The sequence below is a fragment of the Leptosomus discolor genome, chromosome 1 (genome assembly GCF_034619465.1).
Source record: "Leptosomus discolor isolate bLepDis1 chromosome 1, bLepDis1.hap2, whole genome shotgun sequence".
NCBI lineage: Eukaryota > Metazoa > Chordata > Aves > Leptosomiformes > Leptosomidae > Leptosomus > Leptosomus discolor.
The window spans coordinates 626,339-651,509 of NC_141391.1; the positions used below are offsets into that span (position 1 = coordinate 626,339).

The 25,171-nt window shown below is 56.8% G+C and overlaps 1 protein-coding gene across 7 annotated transcripts in view; it reads right to left on the reverse strand.

The window, feature by feature from the left end:
• The window catches only part of STIM1 (stromal interaction molecule 1), a 95,647-nt gene that overhangs the window by 14,786 nt on the left and 55,690 nt on the right, over nt 1–25,171 (reverse strand). For all 7 annotated transcript variants that reach the window (XM_086481582.1, XM_086481579.1, XM_086481580.1 and 4 more), the window contains exons 5-10: nt 24,709–24,824; nt 11,510–11,687; nt 5,913–6,090; nt 2,009–2,176; nt 767–867; nt 74–309 (exon numbers count right to left, since the gene is read on the reverse strand). In XM_086481582.1, coding sequence (XP_086337708.1) covers nt 74–309; nt 767–867; nt 2,009–2,176; nt 5,913–6,090; nt 11,510–11,687; nt 24,709–24,824 — 977 coding nt within the window. The remainder of the gene's footprint in view (nt 1–73; nt 310–766; nt 868–2,008; nt 2,177–5,912; nt 6,091–11,509; nt 11,688–24,708; nt 24,825–25,171) is intronic.

Genomic DNA, 25,171 nt, shown 5'->3' on the forward strand with positions numbered 1-25,171 from the left:
TTCCGGGCCCGCCCCACGCCGCGGCAGCCGGCAGATGCAGACTCACCACGCGCAGCTAACGCGGACTACGTACATTGCATGGACATGGGAGACACGATCTCTTCGTCCAGATCGTCCACGTCATCGGTCATGATGAAGTGCGAGGGGTTCGGCCGGGGGGTGCCCATCCAGCTGGGGTCAATGTTCAGGGCTGAGGCCAGGGTGTGGATGCCCGGGTTGTTGACGATCTGGAAGCCGCAGAGCAGCTCTATCTGCTGCCAGCGATGCAGGCGCTCCCGCAGCGCAGCCGTCACTTCGCTCAGCGCTTGCCTGGAAGCGAGGTTCAAACAAGGGAGAATGTAGGGAACGAAGGAAAAACACCCCACAAATTGTCCGACACAGGGAGTCTAGCGGTTCAGCTTTGCACCCTAATACTTGAGGCACCTTTCGTCCCATTTTTGGGAATACAGGAATTTAAGACAAACAAGCAACGACTGAAATATCCAGGGACAACCGCTTAAGAACATTGCAGCCTCCTGACTCCCCACTTTGACAGGACTTTTACTGGCTCTGCGTAACTGCGAGTTCTTGTTTCGCACAGGCAGAGCTAAAAGGTTATCGTTTACAAGGAGCAAGTCCAACCCCAGCCAACTGAAGTCGGCGGAACCAAAGTTCAGCAAAATGAGACCAAGAGCACCTGCACGGGCCGCAGGACGCTCGTGCCTGTAACGCGAGGGCGGTGAGAGAGGCAGGCAGAAGCACGGGAAGGCGTTAAGTAGATACTCACTTTGCAGTTAAGATTTTATGATCAACGTCATCTAGAGATGAGCTGTGAGCAACGTGAAATGTTCCAAACAGGGTGTTGCGCTTCTTTTTAATTTTTTCAGCCTGGAACATCAACAGAAAAAGGTCACAGGAAGAAGACGACTTTATGTTTCCTCCAGGACAAGAACATCCTGGATGGGCTGAGACAGAAATAGTCCCTGCAGCTGCTTGCGCACCCGTAAATTGTGTGAACTGGGTTTTTACTGGGGGGAGTTATTCTTCCTAACACAGCGGGTGAGGCATCGGCCAGCAGCGAGCAAGCGGGTTATGGGTTTCACGCTCCCGCTCGGTCCTTCTCCTGGTGTGCCCGGAGTCAGAGGGAGCTGAACCAGGTGCTTCTCCCAGACAATGGCTCTCCAGCAAAGCCTGGCTTTGTCCTTCTCAGGAGTAAACTCTCGGAGAAGCACTGCCAGTGCCCCAGGGCTGTTGGTTTGGGCAGGTTTGTTGTTTCGGGGTTGGTTTTTTTTTTTCACCTTCCCTTTGTGGCACTGGGCTTATTCAAAATTCAAGTCTCCGCCCACAGCCCTTTGGTTCACAGCTCCGGTGGCATTAACTTGGGACTTAAAAAGCCAAACCCAGGCCCTGGACCTGAGAACCGACACGGCAAAAGGGAAACCACTGGGACGTTAACACGGGCAGAATGAAAGCAGGGTAAGGCAGACAATTTTTTCCGCGCTGCCAGCTCTGACTGCTGCGTCCGTCCACAGAGACAAACACACGCCACAGCAGCTTCCCTGCAGCTCATCGCTTCTCGGTCGGCACAGAAAATTCCAAACACCCGGGAATGCAGAACTGGCGCATCGCCACAGCCCGCCCGCACACGCCGGGGGTTGTGGCCCTGTGCCCGCGGACCACCTAGAGCAGGGGCGACGCCTCACGGGCGCAAAACCTTCTGCTCGCCGACTACCGGGCAGCAGTTCCTACCCCGCACCCTCCCGGGGCTCCAGCCTAACGCAGCCGACGGGCAGGCCCAGGGCAGCGCCTGCCGGGCCGGGAGAGGCGACGGCTCGTTCTCATTTTCAGCCCCTGCTCACACCTCTATGAAGGCTTGTGCCCCTCTTTAAAAAAAAAAAGCTCATTTAAGGCACCGAAAAGGAAATAAAGGCGGCGCAGAGACACCAGCTCCGCAGGTTTCGCTCCCCAAACCTTTCCCCGCGGGGTCGCGAGGGCAGAAGACCCGGGACACGGACGCCGAAGTTCTCACCCCTTCCTTGGCCACCAGCAGCTGCTTCTCCGCGTTCTGCTTCTTGATGTTGTAGTACTGGACCTCCACCTCGTGGGTCAGCTGGAGCCACTTCTGCAGGGCCTCGGGCGCAGCCCAGCTGCAGTGGGACTCCAGCTCCTTCTCGGCGTTCTTCAGCGCCATCCGCACCTGCGGGAGAACCGGCCGGCGCGGCGTTGCAGCAGCGGCGGGGACAGCCTGCCCTCCCGCGGGGTCGTCCCGACCGCTGGCTGCCAACCCGGCGCTCTTAAGGCACCAGAAAAGATGGAAAAAAAAGAGAAAAAAAGACCCCACGCAACTTAACCTTACTCGTGACAGAAGCACAAGTCATTAGGAGGAGAGGTGGCATCCCGGTCCTGCGGGCAAGCGAGAGAGAGGAGCGCGGCAGGGCAGCCATCCGATGCACAAGTTAGTTTAGAGACAATCAGACTCTAGGCAAGGATATTCAGGGTGCTTATTGTCGCCTCTAGAAGTCTCTGCAAAGTTTGCTGCCTGCCTGCGGGTCTGCGCAACCCCCGCAGGTCTGCGCAACCCCCCCAGAGTCTCCTCCTGAGGCAGAACCGCTGACAGCACCGGGCAGGCAACCGCCTGTTCGCACTGCAGCTACTCAGCCAAACAGAGGGAGCTTGTCAAGAGACAACTTTCACACTGGAGCGAGATGATAAAAATATTTAGACACAAAACATGTGCTGCTCGGTCAGGAAAAGAAATAACACGTCTGGAATCAGCCGTTTCTGTAGCTTTCTGGGGGACTCTCCTTCCACCCCAGCTCAGTCTCCTCCACGCACCGTCGGTCTGGTCTCCTCCACACACACACTTATCTTGCTGGAGATGGGAGCGATTACAAAATTAGAAGGAAGTGGGTGACAAGCGAGTTGAAGGTACCAGAACCTTACATAAAAGCACTCAGTGCCAGAGTCCGTCAAGAATTAACCCTTCTCCTTCATTGCACGTGACGTGGAGGGACTGCAATAAACCCGAAGCCTGACACAAGCCCTACAAGAAGTTAACGTGTCCCACAGTGGAGAAACGGAAGGATGGCGACTGCAGCTTGGAGCTGCTGCCATCCAGGGAGGGCGGAGCGGTGCTGGTGGACAGGACTGCTCTCCAGCCGCAGCACCGCGAACCTCGGGAGGGGCACACGTGGTTCCCCGCTCTCCAACAGACTGCCTCGCTGTTAAAACAAAAGCCGACCCTACGCACCTTCTTCAAGAGCTTTCGCTGTCCCAGCAAGCCCCGGCCCACCGAGGCAGACCTTCTCCTAACAGGGGGGAGCTGGGAGGGAAGGTCCAGCTACGGCACGGCCAGCTACGGCCACACACGTGGCGCCGGGATGGCGCTGGGATGGCGCCGGGATGACGGCTGTCCCGTTTCCCTTTCTCTTCCTCAGGGCCCAGGTCTAAGAAACGCAGCGGCAGTGGAAGCGAGTCCAGAGACGGGCCCGGGCTCTGCACCAGACCCTCCGGAGGCCCAGCGCACGCTTCCCACCCACCCTCGCCCGGTGCCGGCGCCGCTTCGCCTCCCCCGCAGCCCAGCCGCAAGCGGGCTGAGGATGAGCGGTTTTTTTGGAAGATGGCTCAAACTGGGATCTTTCCCCTCTACTTGTTACCTAACCCAGTCACGCCTCAGCGAGTCTGGTGCAGGGGCAAACCCCAGCCAGCCAAAAGCAGCAGGTTACACGCAGATACTCTGAAATCCCCTGTTTTATCTCGGGGGACATTTGCACAGCCCGTCTAGAAGCAGCCAGGAGGCACGGCACAGCAGACGTCCTATCACCCACGTGGGATTTAGTCTTGTTGAGCATAAAATTGCCTAAATCACTCAAAGTTACAAATTCAGAATCGCAGAGCCCAGGAAAGTCTCCTTTCCCCGCCTCTGACACCAGCACTGGGTGCTGCTCCCACCACAGGCAGAAGTCTGACAACGATCTGCAAGCGCCTGGGATTTGGGAATACAGAGAATAAGCGGGCGGGAAACCTGCCACTCGGCATTTGGGGGAGAGGAGTGCTCAAACCATTCGCAGGAACAATGTTTTTACGGAATGGTGGGAGAGGGAAGCGGTGCAGAACAACAGCCAGGGACCAGGGGTTGAGATGAGCCATCATACAGCAGTGTCCAAACCACAAACCCTCTCGGTTCTGCAGGGCCGTCGATACAAACAGGAGTCACTTTGGGTGTCTGCATTCTCCTGTGAAGGTTTCTGAGATCCCATTTTGACCACTAAGAGCTACCATTTGTAAAGGGAGGAACGCCCTCTGGGTCTGCGGCCCCGGCTGGGTCCATGGCCTGGGGGAGGACGATGTAGCGAGCAGCGAGGATCGGTGTGAACCACCCAGTACGGGAGCGTCCCACCCCAGGAATACACTGCTTCCCCGTCTCATAGGCCCGACTCCAGTAGGAGCTTCCAAACCCTCCAGTATCGTTTTAGTGACAAGAATCAACCGGTGCCCAAGAAGGTCTGGTTTTAATACTCCCTGGGACCCAAGAATATCTTAAAATCAGCGAGTTTCATGGTCAGTGGGAGTGACTGGTTAATGTTATCTGTGGTCTACAGCTCGCTGGGACGGTGATCGTGTTATAATCACACAGTGTGGGTCAGGTGGTAAAACCAGTACTCACCCTGTGAACGCATCCCTCCCGAAGGCCTCTGAGAAACAACAGAGCAGTTCAGTCACCTCTGGCTTGCCGGGTCTCTTAACAAGCGTAAAACGGAGGGGGAAGCGGAATGGGTGAGACCCCGCCCTCTCCAAAAGCCGGGAGCAGGGCTCGGGGTTACAAGGGGAAGGAAGGGGGAGGCCACACATCCGTATTTAACGGTCCACAACACACAGTGCCCGCACGTGTGAACAGGGACATCCCAAGGCCTGTCCTGAAGCGGGGCTCAGGGACTGCGGAGAGGCTGGATGAGCAGTTCGGAGGAATGATGTTGGGTCAGAGAGTAAAGCAGGTGACGAGGCGCCTGCGGGTGTCTGAGCTGTTGGCGTCCCGAGCAGGAAGGAGACCTGCTGCTTGCCGACTGTTTGCTGCACTGCCCCGTGGCTCCCTGGCTCCCCGGTGGCCCAGGACACTTGTTTCTCCCTTGTCAGCAGAAATCCTACGTTCTTGTCTCATTTTCCTCCCCATCCTCCCCGGTGTAGAACAGACTGGGCACGCTGAGGTTGGGAGGACACGCTGGTGGCCTCACCCCATCCACGGCTCTCGCTGGTTGGAGCCGATACCCACCAGAGCGGCTCTGCCCTGGCAGCAGCAGCGCTACCCACAAGATTCTGTCTAGGCCGACATCGCAAGATCTGACCTGGGGACACACTTTCCCGCTCGCCTGAATTTAGAACGAAGCTTTTTGCGAACTGCACATGAACTCTGATGGGCTGAACAGGCTCTATGCTAGTGCTACATTTCCTTGGAAGGGAATTCCCTCTGTACGCCACTGACCCACAAGAAAACACGGCAAGCACAACCAAACCCATGATAAAATCTCTCCTAAACCCATGAAAAGATACAAAAGTAAAAAAAAGGAAGAGCTTATGGTTTGGAGGGGGAGTTAGAAGCCATCAGAGGGGTGCAGCTCCAGGTCCAGTTCCATACCTCTCCTTCTGCAGGGCACGCTGGGACGACGTGCGGCGGCAGCACATCGCTCTCCAGACAGCACCTGCAGGGTCCCTGCTACCCAACGCGCCAGCAGCGCCGCTCTACGGACGGGGGACGTGTAACGGGGAGGAGGGGGAGGAAGACTTGGCCCTTTTCCTCCGCAAAGGGGAGTGGAAAAGCGAAGGGGAAGAGCATGATAAGCAGAATGTCACTGGATTCCTCAGAGGGATGGAGTGGAGCGAGGAGCTGCCCGCCGTCCTCGCCGGCACGGCCGTACGGGAGCGCACCCCTCCCTTACCTGCTCCAGTTCTTGCTCGGCGTATTTCTGCCTGCTCAGCTCGTTCTCCGTGCCCTCCCGCAGCTCCCGGAGCCGGTGCGCCTCCTGCTTGGCGATGCTGATCTCGTCCTGCAGTTTCTTCTCCAGGTGCACCTTCTCCACCTCCACGGAGCGATGCTCCTCCTGAGCCTTCTGCAGCCTGCAACACACAGAGACCGAGGGCGCGATGCTGCGCGTGCCGGGCGGCCCGGACGCAGCTGAAGGAGTCCGCGGCCAAAGGCTGCCCGGCCACGATCCAGACCGACCCTGCTCTGATGTCAACAGGTACCTGGAAAGCCCAGGAGAAAGTTCACCGTGCCCGGGAAGAATTTAAATTGTCAACTCCACAGTCTCAACTTCATTTCATTTCTTAAATACTCAGGACGTAATTAATTTTGCAAAGCGCATCAAGATTTCCTTTAACAAGCCTCGAATTAATTCGAATTTTCAGTGTTTTTACCAAAGCGAAGACCTTTGCCTTTAATAAAAACAGGGAGGGGAAGACCTGCCCGAGCAGGTATGACCACCCAGACGGGACGTCTCTGTGTTCCCCTGGCAGAAGCCTTCAAATTTAGACACGTCTTAATCTTGCCTGGAAGTTATTATTTTTCCTCACGACAGAATTAAATCAGTGGGAATTGTGGATGGCAACGAAAGGTGACTAACAGCTGACCTGTGCCCCTTCAGGAAGGTTCGGCCCGAGGAGGAGGCACCTCCGCGGGCGTTTCAGGGTTTCTATGACGTTCACACGCCAGGGCAGCTGCCCAGCCCTCGCCCAAGCTCAGTGGAATCAGGTGAGCATCAGGAACGAAGCCGGGCACTGCGCTGTCCTGAGCTGGGGTGGTTAAAGCCTCCGGTTGTTGCCCCCAAACAGCCCCTAGAGCCTCTTTCAAGTACAGTCCCAGACCCTGGGGTGACAGCGACACCGCGATGGCCACGGGAAAGGGGGAAAAACCAGATTTGGCGAAATACTCGGTTGAAATGAAATGAAGAGGTTCACGTCGTAACGAACGCTCTGAGAAACCACGTTGAACGAGCGCTACCCATGAAAGAAATGAGCCTTAAAGGGCTCCTTGCAAGAACAGCCTAAGGATTCAGATGAAAAACACCTTTTGGGCGGGTTTTTTTGGTTGGTTGGTTGCTTTGTTTTGGGGGGTGGTGGTGTTTTTTTTTTTTTTTTTAACTGTGGCAACAATTAAACCCTGGATCAAGTTTCTGAGGAATGTGCTACACCCATCGTCGGGGAACTTCAAATCAAGGTGCGACGGGTTTCCAGAACACGCACCTCAGCTACCGGACTGAGCACAACGCAGCGCTGTGGCTCGCACCGTCAGAAACCAGGCGCATCAATCTACCAGTCCCGCCGCTTCAACACGAACTTCTCTTTCAAAAGTCTCAGTCACCCCAGCTCGAGAGAAAGCAGCACAAGCTGGACAAACCCATCCTGCAGGAGCGGCAGAGGCCACGCTGTTTTTAACCCCGACCAAACTGAGGAACCTCCTGTTTTGTGCCACGCGAAGCAAAGCTCTGCTCCCCGGCCAAAGCCGCCCCTCCTCCCTGCAGGCCCCTCCTGCCCTGCCCAGGCAGCGTCTCCGCAGATCGGGGGGACCTTGGACAAGGCGTGAACCTACGCCGAAGCTACCAGCAACGCCTGCGAGGTGAGCGAGGCAGCAGCTTAACCAGCAAAACCAGTAGCTGCTCGCAGCAGGCAGATTCTCCATGGCCAAGTAAAACTATCCCTAAAATGAAAAGAAACCCCCACCCCCTAAAACTGCAACTGGCATCATCTCAGCCAGAAATCAGTACTGAAGGGCTGTAAACGACAAAGAGCACATCTCGGGAGGACCCTCCTGGGCTCCCCGAGCGGCTCCCGCTCATCCCGGGCCAGCTGGGGACTAAGAGAGAGGGAAAAGGCGCCCCTCGGGCGCTACGGGCGCTGCTCCCCGCAGGGGGGTCCAGCTCCCAGCCTCGAGGACAGCGCTCGGTCGGGCTTCTGGGACCCATCGCTCCCTGTCAGGTGAGGAGCGCCGCCGCCCGCTGCCCCAGCCGAGGACTCCTCTTCCTCAGGCTCCTCCTCGGCGTGCGGAGGGCAAAGCGAAGCACATCAGCCGGGCCGGGCTCCCACCAGCCGGGCTGCTGGCTCTCTTCTGGGAAAAGGCTCGTTTGCAATTTACAGCTCTGTTGAGAAACTCAAGTGTTTTTCTTCCCAATTGAAGGAGACTCCTGCCAAGACATTCCAAGTTTTTAGACAAACCCACGCTCTCTGCCCTGCGCAGCAGCGCTGAAGCTCTTCCATACTAGGGCTGCAACAACCCCAAACCACCAAAATATCTCTGCTTAAAGGAGAAATTCCCCTATACTGTGGTGCAGAAGAGGGAAGGAATTTTATCCTCAAGATAATTCTCAAAAGCACTCCAATACTGTATTCTCCCTTACCATCACTTTTTTCCTGGCAGCAGAGCCCGTATTTCCTTACTTTGGTTATGGACAAAACCACAGTTTGGCTGTCTGCTCCCGCCCAACCCAGCCACTCCAGCCACACCAGAGCGCTGAGCTCCACGAGACGACAAAGTGCCTGCAGAGCTGCACTTGTAATGAGGGCAAGAAGTCGAGATCCATCTAGGGCCTTCACAACGCGGGAGCAGACCTTCGACACAACCAGTAGATCTTCAATACCGATCTTCACCACCAGTAGGATGCACTAAGACACGAACTTTCTTACCTCGGTGGCTCACGGAAGCACCCTCCAACCCAAACCATTCTATGACTTGACTGGCTGGGAAGTGTCGCTGCCGAAGGGTGCTCTCAAAAGGCATTTTGAAGATGAACAAAAACCAGCTTTTTGTATCAATCTTCCCTTCCCAGCTCTTCAAGAGCGTATCAGAGCTGTTCATCAAATGACAGTGCCAGCAGCGGGCAGGCAAGTGGCAAGGCATCCCATGCCTTCCGGAGGTCTGTGCGGCACGGAGTTTCGATGAGCCAGGAAAGGAGGTTACTTCAAGCTCTAGAAAAGAAGCTTCTGAGCAGAACTTCACAACAGCTTCTACACAAGTCCCTGGGAACTGGCGCTGCTGGTAGTTTTTGTCATTTCCACAGTGGCTGAACCTTGCTGGGGCAGAAGGATGAAGAAAAGAAGGCCTGTTTCCCCTTCGGAGGAGAATTAGATCAACCCTGTGCCAAGAGGCCCCACAAGGTCCAGGAATTCACCTCCCACTTCTTGAGCTCCAGCTCAGTGCCCTCGGCAGAGGACAAGCCCTCCAAGCTGCACCCCCTGCAGAAACATCACGAGCTGCTCTGGCTCAAGACTCCAGCTATGCTTGGCATACATGGTTTTGTGTTTCTTCCTCTCTGGCTTTAGAGCATCAGCTGCACTTCCCAGGCACATCCACTTGTTTACGTGGCTCTGCCCTCGGCAGCAGATCCCAAGGTCGTTCCCCACGCGGCGCGTTCACAGCAGCCGGCGTTTGGACCTCTCTGGTGTGACCTGCTCCTCAGTGACACCCAGCAGAGACCTCTCGCCCTGGATGCTCCGCTGCTCTGGGGGATGGATGTTGAGGAGTTCCCCTATCGTTCTGGCTGTAGATAAAAAAAAAAAATCATCTTTTTCTCCGTGGTACGTCCAACCTGTAACGTAAAACGACACAGAGCGCTGGGACACCAGCTGTGGATCAGAGCCGGATCTTGGCAGGCAGAGGGGAAAGGCGCTTCGTTCTGTCCCTAGGCCAAAAAGAAAGCGGGCCCCGTACCCACACCACTGCCAGGGGAAGGTGCCCAGAGTGGCACCATCGCCTCGCTGCTCTCTCAAGCGTTTGCTCTCCACGTGCACACCAAGGGATGCGATCGCGCCCGCAGAGGAAAGCCTGTGGAGCCAGACTCATGCGCGGGACAACTCCCTGAAGGCTGCCACGAGCAGGCAGGCGAGACACCAGGCTGCCGTCCTGGGGGTATGTCAGAGGGTTCCCAACGGCTCGGCTGTCTGCAGACACCTCCGGGGCAGACTGACGTCCTCGGGATCCCGGTGTCCGCGCAGCTCGCCGGTCGCACCACCCGTGAGCGGCCGGCACACCCACCTGGGGCCGGGCTCCGCTCTTGGAGAAGCCCCTGGGAATGTAGCTGTCAGCTTCCATGGCAGACAAAGGAAGGTTTATCCTCCACAATTACGCTTAAAGCTAAGGAAAAATAATTACAGCCCAAGACTGCCACGCTCTGTCATTCGCTAAATCTGCCCTGAAAAACATCTTATTGCCAAAAACCCCCATTGCTTTGTCATCAACAGTCTTGAATGACCTTTTCTTTCCTAGAAGACTCCCATGTCTACAGAGGGCCTCTTGTGCAGCCGTTCTCCAGTGAGTAGCTTTACTGGAACCATTACAATCCTTTCCGTGAGCAGCAGTCACATTCCTGAGGCTACAGCATCTTGCCCAAGTGCCTCGAGTTCAGATATTCATATTTAACACTCCAAAATAATTTCTTTTTTTTCATTCTTCCCAGGAACGCTCCTGGATCCAGGCATCACTGGGCTGGCAGGGAAGCATGGACTTTTACGTACAGCTCAAAGCATTCAAGAGGGGATGGGTAATCCCTCTGATTGCTCCCACTGTTTCAGCACGCTTTTTCCCCAACAAAAGCCAGGCTGACACAACCCCATCAGCCTGGGTGACAAACGCGAAGTGAGCTGGATTACTCTGCACTCCTTTAAGAGGCTCTTCTTCCCCTCTAGGCACAGATTAACGCTGCAATTTCGGGGGGTGGGGATCCTGATATACTTTCACTGTGAGTCAGACTGGGAGCGGAACCCCCTGAGCATTTCACTGCTCCTCTCTAATTGACTCTGGTAAACGAATAGGAAGCAGCTACTGGAAACAAGACAGCGCGCTCAACCGAGGAGCGCCGGCTGCCGAGCGCAGAGGCCGCGCTCCCACCCCGTTTGCTCAGCCGGACGTTTTGCTCCTTAAAGCGCTGCAGTTCCGAGTGTAGGGAGGGGAGCTCTCACACGCCAAACCCCGCAAAACTGAACAGAGCCCAGTCTTCTCAGCAATTCAGAAACGATTTTTTTGAGCCAGTAACGACCGCTGGAGGAGAAGAGGAACCGAACAGAGCAAACACAACACAGAAACAGCGCGGAAAGGAAAGAAAATGGCGTGGGAGCCTGTACGGCCGCGCTCGCCTGCGCGTCAGCGTGCGCTGGAGCCCACCTTGGAGCGGGGGATGCCGGCGTCAGGCACTGTCACTTTGCCCAAGTGTCACTTTGCCCAAGTGGCTTCATTGCCACGGGTCAGGACTGTAGTGAGGGGAGGGAGCTTTAACCAGCCGGGCCTTCCCGTGGCGCCCCGCGGGCACAGAGGACTCGCGCGTCACCGCGGGCGAGCGCGCACGCACCTCCCTGAACCGCCCGCCTGCCAGGCGCTGGCCGAGCTCCGAAGACCGGGTTGGCTACGGTCGCCGGGGAAGGTGCTGGCTCTGGTGCACGGCAGCGTGACAGCCAAAAAGGAAATCTTTTCTGGGATCTAAACGAGTAACGGCCTCGCAGGCAGGATTAACAGTCGAACGCTCCAACTGGGTGGGCGCATCCAACCCACCTTTCCTGAAGGTCATGGAGAGACTGTTCCGCTCTGTGGAGTCCCTCCAGGTCTTTCATCATCTTCTTCATGTGCTCCTTGGAATAGCGGTTCTGGATGTAGGCAAACCAGCAGCCACCCACTCCGATGACGATGGACACCACCAGCATGAAGTCCTTCAGGTGGTTGTGACGGGTTACTGGAAGCGAACCAGAGAGAGCAGTGAATGGAAAAGAACACGACGATTAACTCCACAACGCTCTGCCCGCACCAGAGCTGGACGTGAGAAGCCACGACAGCGTTAGAAGGAATTGTGGCTTGGGTTTCACCAAGGGAAGAGATGAGCTATGTGGTATTTAAGGGGAGAAGAAGAACCTTGACAGCATTTATTCAATGTGAAGGGGGAAGCAAATAAAAAAAGATGATGGAATTCAAAATCTTATAGATACAATGTGCCTGGCAACACAGGGTAGAGGAGAGCCTGCAGAGGAGCCCCCAGAACAGCTGTGCTCTCCTAGGACAGCGCTGTGCATTGAGTATGAACAGGGAAGGGCTAAGAAGAAAATAACTTTGTTGAACAAAGACGACTGTGATCACAGAGATGGGGCAGATTCAGTATCAAGTTGTCAAGCTGCAAAACTTTCCATCGCAACTCAAGGAGGAAACCCCCTTTTTCAACAGTTAGCAAACACATTTACTTGAAAGAAAGCGTGGATGCATGTGAGAGAACAGAAGTAAGTAAGTGGGGGTTAAGTGCTAAACAAAACCCCAAAATGGGCGTCGAGCAGGATTTTTTACTGTTTACTATTTAGCAAAACCTCAAACAAGCATGTAGTGAGAAAGCTAAAACTGAGAAAGAGCAGCTCAGTCAAGCTAGCTGCAACTGCATGTTCAGTATCTACCAGTTTTAAGCTGAAAGAGGGGAGATTTAGATTGGCCATTAGGAGAAATTCTTCATCATGAGGGCAGTGAGGCCCTGGCACAGGCTGCCCAGAGCAGCCGTGGCTGCCCCCTCCCTGGCAGGGCTCAAGGCCAGGCTGGATGGGGCTGGGAGCAACCTGGTCTGGTGGGAGGTGTCCCTGCCCGTGGCAGGGGGTTGGACCAGAGGGTCTTTAAGGTCCCTCCCAACCCCAACCGTTCCGTGACTCCATGACCCCGCACGCTGCCAACCCCCAAGCACAACCTTCCACTTGCGCTTCCCACCGAACCGATTTTGCTGCCGGTACCAGGGGTTTGGCCCCGCCACGCCGATGCCCTACCCGGCTCTGCGCGCCGCAGGGGGAAACCCGCAGCTCCCAGCTGCTCCACAGGGCACCGACACCACCAGCGCCCCCAGGGCCGTAAAGCCATCTCTGCTACCCTAAAGCACAAGCAGCAAACATGGTATTTCCCCCCCACAGCCCCGAACATCCTTCCCTCCAAACGACAGACACACAGCACATTCAGGGCTTTCCCTTCCTTTTAACTTCTGCAAGCGTTCAGAGGCTTTTCCAACCCGTCGGGCTACGCGCTCAGGCCGAAGCATCAGCTCTGCACCACGCCGGGCAGAACGGCTCAACCGGCCTTTTCCACGTGGAATCTGCATCTCTCACCTCACGCGACAGCGGAGGCTCTGAGGAGCCACTTGAAGGCTCCCCCTGGGTGTACCCAACTGTGGTAAAATCCCCGACAGGGAGCAGAGAGGGCGAGAACGACACAAAGGCACCTTCCAAGGGAAAGGACTAAGGTAGGACCACTCCGTTCCCCACCAACCCCTGAACACGGTCATTTCTAACCCCGATACACACCCTGCTCCACCCGTGCTCTCTCCGTTTTGTGAGAGATCCCAAGAGGTAAAAACACGAAGGGTGCACAGAACAGGGCAAGAATCTCATCTCTTCTCCCCAGGAAACTCAAGAACCGGGTAAATTTACGAGAGGAACAGAGACTTCACCTTGGAAGAGGAGCCCTACAGACATTTCTCAGGCTGTTGAGAAATAATTGGTGTCAGGGCTCTCGTCAAAACCTCTAAGTGAAAAAAAAAAACCCCCATTGTTTGGAGGGATGACCGGTGGGAGGACCAGTATCTATTGTCCCCCCGATCTCTTGATGCCCTAGTGAGGTCAAGTACAGGGACACGAGACGTTTGCTTTAACTCATCCCCAAATCACTCCCCATGAACCTCGATTTCAGTCAAGACGCAAGACGCAGAAACGAAAGGTTGTTCTTGTCAGTATGCAAATGCGATGAAGCCAAGATGAAAAAGTAGCAAAGGAGGATGCTGACGTGGTTTTGATGCAATTCAGTAGCTGGGGGAGGGTGGGCTGCAGGCGGGTTTTACATTCTCATGTAGCTCCAACACACGATATCCTTGGGATTTCCTAGCAAAGGGAGAACGATCGCAGGACTGTAAGAACATCTCCATCGAGCACAGACGACAGGTTGGACCAACATTTTCTTTTTCACACATTGAAGCTGTCACATAACGGCTACAGGGATTCCTTAACAGGTCGGTTACAAGCCACAGGCAGAATATTCCGGTACTATCAAAAAAACCACACAAACACACGCATAAACATAAAGATTGGGCCAAAACGAATCATTCCTAGTGGAAGGCTTCAGAGGAAGCGTGGCAGCCCCGGCCTAAGGAACACACTGCCTTACGCCACAGGGGCGGCCCGGAGCTGGAGCCGACGGCAGCCCGCGCAACGCGGCACGGTGACGCGGAAGATCGCACCGAGCCGGGCTCAAACCGCACAGACAGAAGGGGTGTTACAACGGGGAGGGCATTAGGGAAAAGCCTTCTATTGGAGCTTGGCTTTCTGATTTATTTATTTTCAAGCAAAGAACAGCTGACGTGCCATGGCAGGGAAAAGACGAGGATTTTAGAGGTCGGTTCCCCCCAGCAGCACAAGACGGATGCATACGCTCGACTCCTCTGCCTGCACCCCGAGGGATGTATCGCACGGAGCTCATTAGCAGTGACGCCCGTGGCATGCAGCGATCTTTACCATGTCAAAGTGCCGGAGTCTGACCTCGGTCACAGCAGCAGACTCCACCTCAGGACTCCTTCTGCTCACAACCCACCTTTGGTTCCTCCACAGCGCTCTCTCCCCTACGAGTGAAATCGGCCTGAAAGCGCGTTAAGTCCAACGGGGCCACCCTCATCAGCAGAACAATGGTTTCTGGAGTGACTCGAGGGGGCTGCTGCCACCTGCAGCTGGTGGGGATTGCTGTGGCTGACTGAGAGCCAGAAGTGAGGGATACACCTGAGCCAGCCCAAGAGCGAGCTGTAAAGCAGCCCAGTCCCCAGGCGCTACAGGATCGCGCTGCCGCGGCCCGACGGACACGCTGCGTACAGAACCCAGAGGCGTGGAGTGGACAGACCGCCCGGAGGACAGAGGGAAAACCCACCGAGGCGACACGCACGCCGTCAGAGAGGCCGGCTGCTTTCTGCAGCCGCGTTTGGGCGACAGGCCGTGCCCAAGAAGCCAGCAGGGGACCCGCGGCGGTGGCCCCCGCAGGGCTTGGGGGGGGCACAGGCAGGCGGGGACCGGAGCCGCCCAGCGCCTTCACCCCGAGAGCATCACGGCTGCTGAGGCAGGGCGCAAACAGCTCCCCAGTACGCCTGAGAGGTGCTTTCCAGTTAACACCGGACGGACATACCCACCCTGGCTGACGCAGCGCATCCTCCCGTGCTTTCCACACGAAGTGCGGCTGCGAGGACAGACGCCGCCTGGGAGAAACTGAGGAAAGCCCAGGGGCTCCTCGGTGCCGCAGGCTGGCCAGTTACGTGACATTCCACTTCACTGGTTGTCCCGTCTTTCAGACTGGAGCCTCCAGCTGCAGCAGACGGGCATCCCGGCGTGCTCTCCTGCACAAGCCTCCCACCATCCTCATCCTCCCTCCGCCCCTGTTCTTCCCCCCGGGCGCGGGGCGATGGCGAGGAGCACACACGTGGCCGCTGCTGCCTGCAAACCGCCGCTCCCAAGCAGGCGTGCGGCACGGGAAACGCTCCCGAATTTCCCACGAAGGCAATCCAAGCCACTACTCAACCCTGTCTCTGCTACGGGCTCGGGGTGAACGCGGCGGGTCGCCCCAGCTCGGCTCCGGCACCAGCAGCAAGAACTTCTGGCGGTACTGGCGTCGCAGAGGTCGCCTCTCCCCAGCCTCGCGCCGCTTCGCTCCGTTTTGTCCTTCCCGACTGCCCCTGCAGGTTGTGTTGAACCCAGGCTGGTGGCGAACAGCCCATCGTCGGCAAGGCTGGAGCGAGGGCAAGCGGTGCAGAGCAGCGGCAGGTGGTTGCTGGCCGGGTACGGGAGCTGCTCCTGTTCTCCAGGAGCGGTGGAGGAGCAGCCGTGCCGGGGAAACCCCCCTCTCGATTCACCTGTAATTCTGGGCGCGAAGGAGTAATCGCCTCCCATTTGCCAGAAGTAGATGAATAGGGTTTCAGCAGAAATTGGTTAAATAAAAACCACGGCTTAGCAATGCTGCTACAGCTTACGTAGAGGTGTGTGATGCTTTTACCTTAGGACAAGGAAGGTTTTTACCTTAAAGTTGACATTTACCTCTGGAATTTTACAGAGTGAACAGAACCTGCTGCTGAAAAACAATCAATGCCATCTGTCACTTGAAGAGTTTAACCAACAAGCGGCGATGCACGGCAGCTATCGCTCCCCGCAGCCCCCAGCACTCGATGGCTGCATTAACAGCCTTAATGCCAACAAACGATGCAAGCTCGGAGCCCCAGCTCGGGGAGGAAATCCTGCGTGCTGTGCGGGGGATGTAACGGCCGTTTGCGCTGCCGAAACACAAATCCTGCAGCAACCTCTTCGATGCACCGACGTAAGAAAGCAGAGAAACAGCGCCTTTGTTCAAGGCAAGCTCCCCTGCAAGCTCACAGACCCTGGAGCAAGCAAGCTTTTCCAGAACCTACAGGTTTTCTTCAGAAGCAGACGAAGCAGCTTGGCACCACCTCAAACCCTGACCCTGCCCGCTTCTCGGTGGGTCAAGCTGCTCCGCTTGCAACCCAGGTAGCGCCAACCTCCTCCAGCCCAGCGGGCAAAGGTTCCTGGCTCAGCCCCTTCCCCAGGACACTGCTGCTGCAAGGCGGCCGTGGTGCCCCTGCAGCCAGGTCCTGCAGCCCGGACCAGGAGCTCCGCACCCTGCGGCAGCGCCGCGGCGAGCGGGAGGGCAGCCGGGGCAGGAGCGGAGACCGGCAGCGCCCTCCCTCCAGCAGCACCCAGCCTGGAGCCAAACTGGCACAAGCCGGTACTGGGAGGCGCTGCTGGACAGACAGACGGACGGTACCTATGGGGTACAGGGAGCTCCCCTGTGTGAGGGATGACCAAAGGGGTGATAGGTGGAGGGGAGGCTCACCAGGGTCGCAGATCGTGACAGGACAAGGGGTAACGGTTTCAAACTGAAGGAGGGGAGATTTAGATGAGATATTAGGAAAAAGTTCTTCCCTCTGAGGGTGGTGAGGCCCTGGCCCAGGTTGCCCAGAGCAGCCGTGGCTGCCCCCTCCCTGGCAGGGCTCAAGGCCAGGCTGGATGGGGCTGGGAGCAACCTGGTCTAGTGGGAGGTGTCCCTGCCCATGGCAGGGGGTTGGACCAGAGGGTCTTTAAGGTCCCTTCCAACCCAAAGCCTTCTGTGATTCCATGATCATAGCCAAAAAACCATGTGTGTCACATCAGCAGAGCCAACAGGGAAGGGCACCCGGAGGCAGGCCGCTCACTTGGGGCATGGAAACCTAAAGGTGTAAGGTAAAGCACGCCGTGGGATGGGGGGGGGCTCGGGGGGGGCTGCCCAGCAGCCCTGCACCACACCTGCACAGAGGAGGGACGGTGATGCTGTTCCCCTGACCGCAACGGAGGGGCTTTCCCCCACGGGACCTTGCTCCCAGCGTTCAGCAGACACCCAAGCCCTGTCTCCCCTTCACACGCCCCGCCACGTGATCCATCACCCAACATTCACTGGTAAATTCAACACTAAAGAAACAAACCAGATTAATAGTGGCCCCGTTTCCCATTCCGGATGGATTATCACAACATCCTCTTCTAAGGAGCAGATGCTGGCAAGTCGCTGCAGACACGTCATTTTGAATCCCTTTCATCTCACGTTTGGAGGAGACTGCCAGGCTGGCTCCCTCAGACGGTTTGTGTTCCACCCACCCACAGCTACTGCAGCTCTTCTCTCCTTCCCTGTTGGCCCCACCACTGCCATCGCCCGCTGCGCCCAGCACGCCGCCAGCACCGCCGCCTCCCCAGCCCCGCGGCAGCACGCCCTCAGCTCAGGCAAGTTTAGGTGTTGCACGGAGAAACACCCACCGGCTCCACCTCGAGCTGACTCATCTCCTGCTCCCGTTCCCAGGGCCGGCCGTTCTTGGCTCCACCACACAAGCGCTTGTCAAGCACCTTCCCCTTCAGCAGCTTGGCTCGAGCCAGGCAGGTGAGGAATCTCTAGGGAAAGCTCAGCCTGGATGTAAGCGTAGCCTTTTTGCGTCCTAGAACTTTGCTTTGGAAGATACAGGCTGACCAGAAGAATTCATGTCTTCGTTCCTGGGATGGGTAACAAAGGCTAAAATCAGCAGCTCTTCTCCAAAGAGAAGCCAAGGGCTCCCCAGACCACGAGAGTAATTCGGCTGCTTTGAGCAAGGAACTTGCCTCTTCCCACCGACCGCAACCAGAGCGAGGGCTCCCACCCCTAACGACACCTCGGTCACGACCTCTAAGTGATTCAAAGAATGGTAAATAAAAACCCAATTAATCTGAAACTTGTTCTACCCACTGTTTGCACGCTTTTCTACTCGGGATATTTTGGATTCAGCCCAGCGTGCTGAGCACGTCACCTCGCAGGGCGGACAGGCTGCAGGATGAAGAGAGTCCTGCACCTTCCAAAGGGACTTTGGGAAGAGGAAGAGGAGGGAACAAAGGACCAAAGTACAGCTGTTACATTTGATACTAAAATTCACAAAAAAACCAGTATTTGCTGCAAACTACTGATTACTTTTTCCACAAACGTCGCCCTCAGTACCATTACCCTACTCGAAGCCGAACAGCATAAAGCAGGTTCAGTAGCAAGGCAGGGGGGAATCCCTGGGAGGCGTTTCACGACAGCCCTTTCAAGAACACCTCCTGCTCCGCTGCGCACAATGCCACCCCCCACGCGCGCCAAGCCGCCCCAAAGCACACTGACCAACCCGCCCCCTCTTTCTGAAACCGCTAACAGAAGCGCCTGGCACTTGGCAAACGAACGACTGTCGCTTCAGAACAGCTTGAGTCGTGTCTTGGTGAAAACATCAGAGGGGACGCGTCAGAGCCCGCTGGGAGAGGCACGGCAACGTGCGGAGCGAGGCTGACCGCCCTGACGCCGAGGGGCGCGCAAGGACGGCCCTCACCTCTGTACCAGCCATTCCACACGCTACCGTGACACGGCCGTTGGAAGCTGGATGCAGCGTCTCTCCCGGGTACAATTAATCTCCCTTATTTCCTTCCAAGCACCAGCCAACTGAAAGGACTCCTTTGGATCCCGGTTACTGCACAGGCTGGGCAATGAGCTCGCGGCAGGGCGATGCCCCTACGTGAGCGCTGCCCGCCCCCAACCCCCAGAACTCCCTTCCCAACCCTCAGCCTGCGCCCGCCGCGCGCCGCCGGTACAGCTCCACCGGCCACCCTCGGTGCAGGAGTCTGGATCTTCGCGGCGTACGGCACCGCCACGCACGACCCCGGGCGTCAGGCGGGCGCTGCCAACGTCGCGCTCTAGGTAAGGCACGGGAGCTCTGTAAACCACCGCAAACCCCTCCGGATCTGTCAGCGGGAGGAACGGACAGAACGGTTGCTCCTGTGTCCAGGGGCCGGCGAGAGTCACCGCTGCAGGACAAGTCACTCTTCTCCAGGGTAACGAGAGCCTTTCCACGGCAGAGGAGCGGCAGAGACGGCAAGTAACGACAGGAGAGGTGTTCCGGCACGAAATACTCTGCTGGGGCAGTTCTGGCCAAGCACAGGGCGCGAAGGTGGGCTGCCCTGCCCTGCCCTGCCCTGCCCTGCCCTGCCCTGCCCTGCCCTGCCCTGCCCCGCCGCAGCCGCAGCCGCTCCCGCCCGCCCCAGGCTCCCCGCACGACACGGGCCAGAAGAACGGGGGGGGGGGGCGTTCAGCTCTCCGACCCGCTGCTGCCATAGCGGTCCAAACCCTGCGGCAAGCAGAGAACGACGGCGTTTCTCACGTCCGCCCGCCGCTGTCTGCGCGAGGAGGGACGGGCTCGGGCTCTCCCATCGCGGCGGGCACTGGTTTCCCCTCTGACCCGCACCGGCTGCCGGTGGGGCGAGCCTCCGGGGTGTTGTAGCGCCGAGGCAACACAGTAAGATAATCACTTTACTCACAACTTTCTTTTCTTGCTGCTCTTTAACTCATCGTACCAGAACCTTCTGTTATTTTAGCTATTCAGCCTCCGGACCTCACGCCCCGTGCCAGCGGCCAACAGCCCAGCGAGGCTCCGGAGCTGAGGCTTTACAGCCGAAGCTCAGATTGTTTGCGTCCGGTTTATGGCGATTTAAATCACGCTGCGTTTCTCCCTGGCCTGCGGAGGGGCTGGCACAGCCTGTTCTCCCTGCTCGCGTGTGGCCCCTGCTGCTCCGCCGCTCCCACGCCGCGTCACCCCTTCGCTCCCGGCGCCAGCCGCCGGGCACACCCGGGCGCACGTTACGCTCGCCAAAGCGGCGGGGGAAAGCCACGTGCACCAAGGGAAGCTGATTCCTGTACCTTTTTTTCCTTTCCTTTTCAGGGGAAAGAAGGAAGAATGGACACGGTTTTACCAAAGACAGCCGTGGCTGTGCACTGGCTGAAGGGATCGTCAAGGTCACGTCAGGTTTGCAGCACCGCCGTCGCTCTACGCGCTAACGAAGCAAGGGAAAACGCTGCGCAACAGTAAAATGAGTAAAATAAAATAATACTCTTCACAGTAACCTCAGGCGTCTGAAGCCAGAGTCCCACCATGAAACACAAACTCAAAGCCTCAGCTTTTAAACAGGAAGTTTCCCAAAGTTTTACTTTGGGAATAGAACCCGGATGGATTATTAGAATATCAGCAATTTTACAGCAACTTACTTAAACGTTGCTGAAATAACAGAAAAACCTACACCCTCGGTAAATGCTATACTGATCATTTACATTCCGGTTGAAATATCAGAAAAAACACACGTAGGAATTACTGATTTTTTAATTTCCCTATTCTCCTCGTTCCGTAGCAGACGTCTTCGGTTACCAGACAGGGAAGAACCACCTCAGGGTGCAGACAGCGCTCCCTCTAAAGCCGGCCTGGGGGCAGGTGCTGTAGGCACGACAGCACGAAACAAAACGCAAAACACAAAAGCAGCTCCTTTTTAAAAAGCGCCAAAGGAAGCCCATCGGCCGGCCGCTGCCGGCGCACGGACGGCGAGCACAGGCGGTAACGCTCACGGACCCTGCGAGGCCTGTTAATGGGACCGGGCTGCTGTTCTGCCGAGGTGCAGGTAATCCAAACACAATCCAGTTAACTGTAAATATTTAAAGTGGATGGTAAATCTCACAGCAATAAATTAATCTGGTATTTGGTTAAGAAATGCTATTGCATTAAACAAATAATGATTCAACGGACCTACAAACACTTGTCAAATACGCTTTTAATTATAATCCAGGGAAACAAATCAGCTCTGTTGGAAGCTACGCCAAAGGAAGCGTGGCTTCATCCACCCCGGGGAGTGGGCACCAGGGAATAACGCTTCATGAACAGCAAAACAGGTCAGTTTGTCCAGAAACCTCCAGCAAGTGCCACCTCCTGCCTGGGAAACGTCTCTTTTCCAGGCACCCGGTCCCTGCGCTTCGGTTAACCCCCGTGCAGACGTTCAGCCGACAAAGGGCAACGCTCAGGGCGACGGCTAACGACGGCCGCAAACGAGAAGGGCTGGGGGAACGGCAGAGACCCCCTCCCACCGCGCCGCAGGACCCACGTGGACAGCTCGGGACGGGACGGGGGGCACCAAAAATAGGGCAACGGGTGTCAGGGTGCCGGGCTGGGGCTGAGGCCGAGGGGTGCAGCGCCCCCCAGCTCCAGGCAAGCTCTCCCAGGGCAGGTGCTGGTTGGGAGCGGCTTGGCAAAGTGCCGTGGCTTGTGCCCAGCTGGGAAACGAATCACGCCTGGTGGACTCCTGTCCCGGGAAGCGGAGCTACAGAAACCTCTCCTGAAATCCCACAGGCAACATCCAGCTCCCACTTCGATGGCCTCGGGAGAGGGGGCCAGGAGCAGTCACCGGGATGGGTCAGTGAGTGCACTGCGTTTCGTCTGTCTTTAAACCCCAGACGGCACCGCAGTGGTGCCCTGAACCACCCGTCGGGAGACATATGTCTCTGTCTCCACCACAGCAGGGCTATAAAGAACGAAAATCTAACTTCACTTTTCACCAAAAATATCTACTGCTAGCTGTCTTAAATTCCCCTCTCCTGAAGCTGTGGTATTTTGTGCTGGATGAATTCCCGAGCCGCAGGAACAGGACGCCGAAGGGACACAGACACAGAACACGCAACCGCTTCATCTTGCTTAGATCATAATTTTACCACACTCCTTCGCACTTGGCTTAACTACAGAGCTGCAACCCTGCAAGTGGGCAGACCTGCTCGAAGAAGGGAACGGCGTGTCTGGAGCCCGGCATAGGAAACCAGACCTCGTGGGATCCCAGGAGCCCGCTGAGCAGCACGGGAACCGGCCAGGTGCCCCGCTCAGCTCCCCAGCGCTGGCTGAAGCCTCTGCAACGACTGACCGGAGACTTCAGAGAACAAGCTCTCCAGGCCCCGGGACGGGCAAAAGCTTCGCCCAGCTTCACGCGTCACCGTGAGCAGCCGCACCCGGGTACGTGCGCCTCCTCCCCACCGACAACGAGATGCCTCTGGATTTACGAGCCTGCAGGAAGCAGCCATGGGGCTCCAACCCAGGCTGACTTTATTTTAATGCTTTTATACCGGCGGTGAATAGAAAGTATCTTCAAGAGAGAAGAAAAACCCTTGTCAAGAGAGAAATCCCGCACCTGTGAGGCACATCCCACGGCCGGCAGCTTCCCTCTCTCAAGAGCAGAGATGACAGGAGCCCACCTGCACTGACCACCCGAAAAGAACCATAACAGGAACGCAGCTGAGACCCCCACATCCATCGCTGGGCGAACACCGCTTCTGCAGCTTGAAAGGTCCCCGAGCACTTCCCGAAACTGCTGACTGCTACCGGCTGTTGGGAACGGCCCTGTCACGGCCCATTCCTTAAGGAACCGGCTGCAGACAACGACCTCTCACCATGCACCACCGCATGAACTGGAGATGAATCCGTTCAGCTGACCAGAAAACAGCAAATGTTACCTTCCAAAGCGTGAGCAGCTCTACTCCAGCTAAACACTGGCAGCGTGTTTCCTCCACCCACGTGCCCGCTGCGGGCGCAGATCGCAGAGTCCGTGACAACCCCCCCTGACCCGGACCAGCCCGCCCGGGACGGTTCACCGCGCGCTTGCATCCGCGTGACCGGGGGAGGCTGCTGTCCCAGCGCCACGACAGCCGCACGGCGGAACGGGGCACCTCCAACGTGGGGAGCGGCCACTGATCTCGGACCGTGACGAGTCGTTTACTTCGCCATTTACGGAGCAGCCAAGAACCGCCCGAAACATTCCCCCCCGCCCCCGAGCACAGGAGCGGCTGGGCTCGAGGCTCTGGCGGGCGAGCAGTGACAGCAGCCCCTCGCCCCACGCCTGTGCCACCCCCTGCAGCGCCACTGACCCACCGAAACGCTTCACCTTCCAACACAGGCCAAGCATAAATCAAAAAAAAGCAAACTGTGCCCGGATGAATATATGCTTTTTAGTGACTGGAAGCAGAAACCTCGGCTGGTTGCACAACCTCGGCTCCCAGGGCACCCAGCTCACGTCCCTGCCGAGCCGCACGAACTTCACCTGGCTCGCTCTGCGCAGCCACTCTGCCGGGGGTTTGCCTCCCTGCACCTTTTCTCAGGAATTCAGACACAGACTGAAACAAGAAGAGACTGCACCAACAGCTGGACTTCCAAATAAATTTTGAACCACAGAAGCGCCTTAACGCTTCCCACCGGCCGAGCGCTGGGCAGCCCAGAGAGGGAAAGCTGGAAAAAAGCCGCAAAACCTGAACTTCTCCATGAGATCGTTCACAGAGCCGTGTCCCACAGAGTCAAGGTACGTCCCACCTGCTATTCCAGCAGCAGATGCTTAAAAAAAGCCGTGTAAAAAAGGGAGGAAGCACAAGTGGCATTTTCAAGGGTGAAAACCTCCAATCAAAGCTGGGGGAGCTCCTGGGCCAGAACTCACGGCCAGACTGTTGCATCTGCACCGTGGCTGGAAAGTTCCCCTTCGCCTTGGCTTGAGACCTCCGGCACAGGGGAGGCACAGGGGAGCCTCGACAACTGCAAGGGGAAGAGGAGCACCGCGTGAGGGGGCTCAAAGCGTGTGCAGGCCACCCGGTCTGCCTTAAAACCCCATCTTGTCTGCACCATGCCAAGGCAAAACAGGCTCTGATCAAGCAAGGTTTCTGTTCACCCCACGAAAGCACCTAAAGCTCACGGGAAAGACATGAGTAAGGGGGAGAAAGACAAGAGTACCTTTAAGAGACAGCAGACGTGAGCCAGACGGAATGCCTGCAAAAGCAGCACCCTGAGCAGCGCCAAGATAAGCATCAAAGGGCTCTGATCACACCAACAGACGCCTATAATCAGCATCAAAGGATCCCAGCCCCTGATTCTCATCCATCCTAAGTGCCTTCTCCTCCAGCCTCCTCCATTCCCCTCCTCCAGAGGTGGGTAACCCGCAGCGATGGAGCCACAGGTCCCCGTCCCAGCTTCCTCCGAGCAGGCAGGGTGGGTGCCCCCCAAGAGACGCCCTTCGGGGCAGCTGCAAACTCACCGCACAGTCAGCACCACCATGAAGGGGAAGGGCGGGAAGGTCTTACCCTACAGCCACGGGAGATCCCAGCAGGACAGATGGAAGTGCGAGGCCAGCAGGCAGGATGCCTCTGGGCTACGGAGCCGCTGGGATAAGGGGCAACCTGTTCCTGCGCGGGGGGAAGCGTACCGGGGATGATTTACCGAGGTGAGGTGTGTAGGGCAAAGTTTGGTTCGCAGAGATCTATCCTTGCTGTTCGACCCTGAGCAGACACGGATCCTCTCGATGAACAGCCAAAGGACTTTGAATTTTGGTACTTACAGAGAGGCGGCCCAAACAGCACCGTGTCCAGAGCTTTCAGCTGCAGCTTCTGCCTGTGGCTTCGGTCTGTCATTTTCAGGACACTTCCCATCATGGTAGCGTTGTTCACGGCCAGCCTGTAAAGAAAAAAAAAAGAAGTAGGCATGGTCATACCCATCCGGATCAATGACTGACCAAAACTGAGTAACGTGGAGACTACAGGAGGAGAACTGCAATGAGCAGGACCTGAAAGCTCCTGCTTAGGCTGTCAGGATAAAAGAAATCCCTCAAACATTGTCATCTCTGACACGGGACATCTCTATGAAGGACTTCAGCAGCAATGTCTTTGGCTTTACTCGAGAGAGAAGGAAGAACTAAGGCCACACCTATTTCATTAACCCCGACCACCTGTGTTACCGATTCCCTATCAAAACGGATCTTTTCGCGTCCTACCCACCACTGCTGCTTTTTTAACTCGAACCCA